The 3988-nt window shown below is 34.7% G+C and overlaps 1 protein-coding gene across 1 annotated transcript; it reads right to left on the reverse strand.

The window, feature by feature from the left end:
* Positions 1-353: 353 nt before the first annotated feature.
* On the reverse strand, positions 354-2944 carry LOC145153883 (F-box/LRR-repeat protein At4g14103-like). Its single transcript, XM_079075501.1, has 4 exons — positions 1940-2944; positions 1635-1781; positions 1385-1533; positions 354-605 (listed from the first exon to the last, which is right to left on the reverse strand). The coding sequence occupies exons 1-4, from the start codon at positions 2834-2836 to the stop codon at positions 587-589; spliced, it is 1212 nt and encodes a 403-aa protein (XP_078931627.1). The 5' UTR covers positions 2837-2944; the 3' UTR covers positions 354-586.
* Between the last annotated feature and the right edge of the window lie 1044 nt (positions 2945-3988).

Genomic DNA, 3988 nt, shown 5'->3' on the forward strand with positions numbered 1-3988 from the left:
CTAGATCGCAACACAAGCTAACCATTCTTTGGTTTAATTTCATCAAACCCGTCAATTCTCGAGTATCTCTCTTTGAAAACAAATTTTTTTTTTTCTCTAGACTCTTCTTGTGGAAAAACAAGAATAGGACTCAAAGCTTACATACCAACTGTCCCATTTAACATAACATGTGTACCAAACACCTCATATCACATATTGAAATTACTAGTTTTAGGGATATATATAAAAATACATAGTTTTTCATCCAAGCAATCTATCATTAATGTCGGTTTCCTGCTTCCAAAATATGGGTGTTATACTAACATAACACCCATATTTTGGAAGATAGTATTTAACAAAATTTCGGCATGACCTTTACATAAAGTCATCCATTCCCAAAAGAATCCAACATGTTTTACACTTGTAATTAAAGACTATTACAAACATTTACATTTCTAAACTATATATTTACATGCCAACCACTCAACAAAATCTCCCATAAATACAATTAATACCTTCCGTAAAATGATCATCTTCTTAAAGTATTGAGATCAACATGAGATTATCAAACACTTGCTATGTCATCATCATCATTTGCTTGTCTTTATTAGTTCTCAGTTTTGTACCTGAAATACACATCGATAACACAATAAATACAGGCATTATATAACATAAAACATCAAGATCTCTAATTAAGATCTCTCTATCATATGTATAATCAAAATCAAAATAATTATCAACTCATGTAAACGAAAGTGATAACAAAGCATGACTTACATCCATTTACAACTGTATCTTTTCTCTTTTCTTGTTACAACCTTATTTATTTTCCCAATCGGATCGTTATGTTGTATTTTGTCTTTTGACATAACAAATCACACGTATAGGCACACACGTAAAGCAAGAAATTTGCTATTTATTATGTGAATATTCTTGATAACGTACGTTTAACTTTGTCTTTGGATGAACTACTTATGTTCTATTACGTCGCTTTTTAAACCAAAAAAAAAAACCCAAAGTTACAACTTAAAGGGTTATAAACATTCAACACCATATCAATATACCCATTTAAAAACAATCAAACAAAAAGGATGCAAACGAGATAAACCAAAAAAACATGAAACTTAGTCAACACTTTTGATATTACTTTCTATTACTTCTTGCAATATATGATATTTAACATATATATAAGGTATGAAACCATAAACTATACTAATTTTATCAAGCATGAAAAAACTAGAACTTGCAAAGATTCAGAACGCCTCCCGAATGACTTCAAATGAATTCAATCCGACACAAAGCGGAGGCACGGAGGAACTTTAATAACTTGTTAAGAATATTAGGATTGATTTTATGAGCATTTATGCTCAACTTCTCCAAATGAAACGATTGTTCCAACATATACCTGATCAAAGGGAGCTCTTCTTGTGTGATAGCTTCTTTGTTGAGTATTTTGATTTCCTTCATTTTATGCCGCAAACAATCTGGAGGATCTAATAGTGGGTCCCAGTTCATGTTAAATGTATGTTGTTCACGCGGAAAAGGTACAAGTCCCTAGTGAATGATGATAAACAAATAAATACCAATAATTAGCCATGAGCCTAATGAGGTACTCATTCGGAAGTAAAGAAAGTGTTGTGTAAACAAAAACTTACATCCATAAAGGTAATATGCTCTAGATTAGGCATATTGTCAAAAAGAGTTGGCAACAAAATCCAGCCAATACGAGAGTCAATACCAATCACAAGTTTGACCAAGTTATCGAATCTGCCTATGGCTACAGCATCCCCATTGTGGAGAGCCTGTATAAAGCAAATAGAGTCATACGATATATCTAAATTCTAAAATGGGGATAATTAAATGCACAAGGTAATGTTTGTGTACTATTGAATGTAATTAGTAGTTTTGGTTTAGGATTAAAATAATAAGCGAAATATCTTAAATGGATAGAGAAACATACCATTAATGTTGAATCGGTCAAGGTCAATAATTTGACCGATGATAGGGTTGGAAGAAGATATTCAGTATTGCGAAAGGCTGGGGTCTTCATGTAAACTTCTACAAGAGACATCAACGGATTCGGAAAAGTGTAGTGTGCTGACATTACATCCACAATGTACATGTATTCTAGGTTAGGAGCATCAATGACAGCCTTATAATCCCCATGAACACACAGTGAAAATGATATCCTTAATCTCTTTAAAGAAGGCGATGAGACCTTAAAAACCTCCAAATTGTCTGAGGAACCGATTACCTGTCTCTCCACAAACAATTCTTCTAAAACAGGACACCCTGAAATCAGATTTGTTAGCGATTGATCACCCGAATAAACAATGGATACCAGATTGATTTTCTTCAGACAAGGAAAAAGCAACTCATCTTCAGGCACATCTAAAACGAACTCTCCTCTCAAAGTTAACCCAACGAGTGCATTGCAACTCCTAAACAAATTCCAACAGAACTTAACCCTAAATCTATCAGCGGGAAACCTAAGTTCAATTTCTTGAACCTTAAATTTAACAACAGCACAAAGCCACTCATAAACACGATTGTAATCGCAGTTCTTTGAACAGTAAAGATAGAACCTATTAGTGTGCATAACACCACGAACAGCAATGACTTGATCAACTGAATCGTGAAATTTCTTCACTTCTTCAGCTGACCAACAAATGGGCATAACGAAACGGAGATTTGGGAGAAACGCCCAGATGTCCTTCCACCTGTTCGACAAAATGCGTGTCCGATTCGCATCAGCTTCTGGGAGAAATGAGAGGATGTGTGTGAGTAGTGCGTCTGGCAATTTGCTTATGATATCTTGTTCTTCTTTGATTTCCGAATGCCTATGCCGTTTGGACATAGCGCAAAGTTCGATTTCTTGAGGAAATGAGAATTGGGATTCTAATTCAAAACAAAATTCTAGGGTTTTGAATTGGGGGTTTTAGGATTTCTTTTGCCTATTTAAATGTCCAGGGGAGGTTTTGTTGTTGTTGGATACAATTTCAAAATATTTAAACTAGAAAATGTTTGACTTTTCAAAGAAATATAATGATATTAGTTGGTCAGTATTCTATTTTTAACATAACATTAATGGTTTATTCGATAACAAAAGTTTAAAATTAGGTGGTATGATAAATTTATACATCCCAACAATTTAAAATTTATGGTAACTTTGACGTTGTTTGATAGGTTTTTTACTGGTCCAGTAAGATGTTAAGTCTGACCTAGGCCGAATCCAAATCAGTATGTTTGACATCATCAATAACAACTCTTATTAGGCCTCAAAGCTCTTAGGGTTGTTCCATAGGCCTCTTACTGGGTTAGTAAGAGGTTAGGACCCAGTTCGAATGTGTTTGAGACTGAAGAAACGAATGAGTGTTGCAAACAAAAACCGTGAAGAAAATTAAGATTAAATACATAATTGAGTTTGAGGTTAAATGAAATGTCACATTTTCACAAACAAAATTTTCATTTTTAATTAAGGTAAAAACACCATTTTCATAAAACCCAAGTTAAGAACATTCATTTGTTCCAAAATACAATTGTTTGAAAATCAGAGTAATATAATAAATGCAAAATTTTCAATGTTATTGATGAATGTGTACAGTCATGCATCCATCTTCCCACGGTCACCAATGGTATTTGAAAAAACACTTAACCCACAACTGTAAGTCAAAGCTTAGTAAGTTCCCCCAAAATACCACACACCACAATATACATATAATGCATGCATATACATGAGCCTTCAGTCTGACTGGACCGCCTCGCGAGGCCTACAATACACATGGATCGCTCACCTGCGCCTCTAGTCCACGACTGATCCCCCTACCATGCCTACAACATACAATTGGTTCGTACCCAGCCTACAGCATACCACTGACCCGCCTCGGGTATCTTTGCCTACCGCACAAAGTAGGACCGCCTCAACCCACCACCCGATATGTCGACATATATATTAAACAAGCAATCTAATAAGAACATAAACACAAGCAACGATCTACACTAGTCTACG

Source organism: Lactuca virosa, chromosome 1 (genome assembly GCF_052849685.1).
Source record: "Lactuca virosa cultivar CGN04683 chromosome 1, Lactuca_virosa_CGN04683_v6, whole genome shotgun sequence".
NCBI lineage: Eukaryota > Viridiplantae > Streptophyta > Magnoliopsida > Asterales > Asteraceae > Lactuca > Lactuca virosa.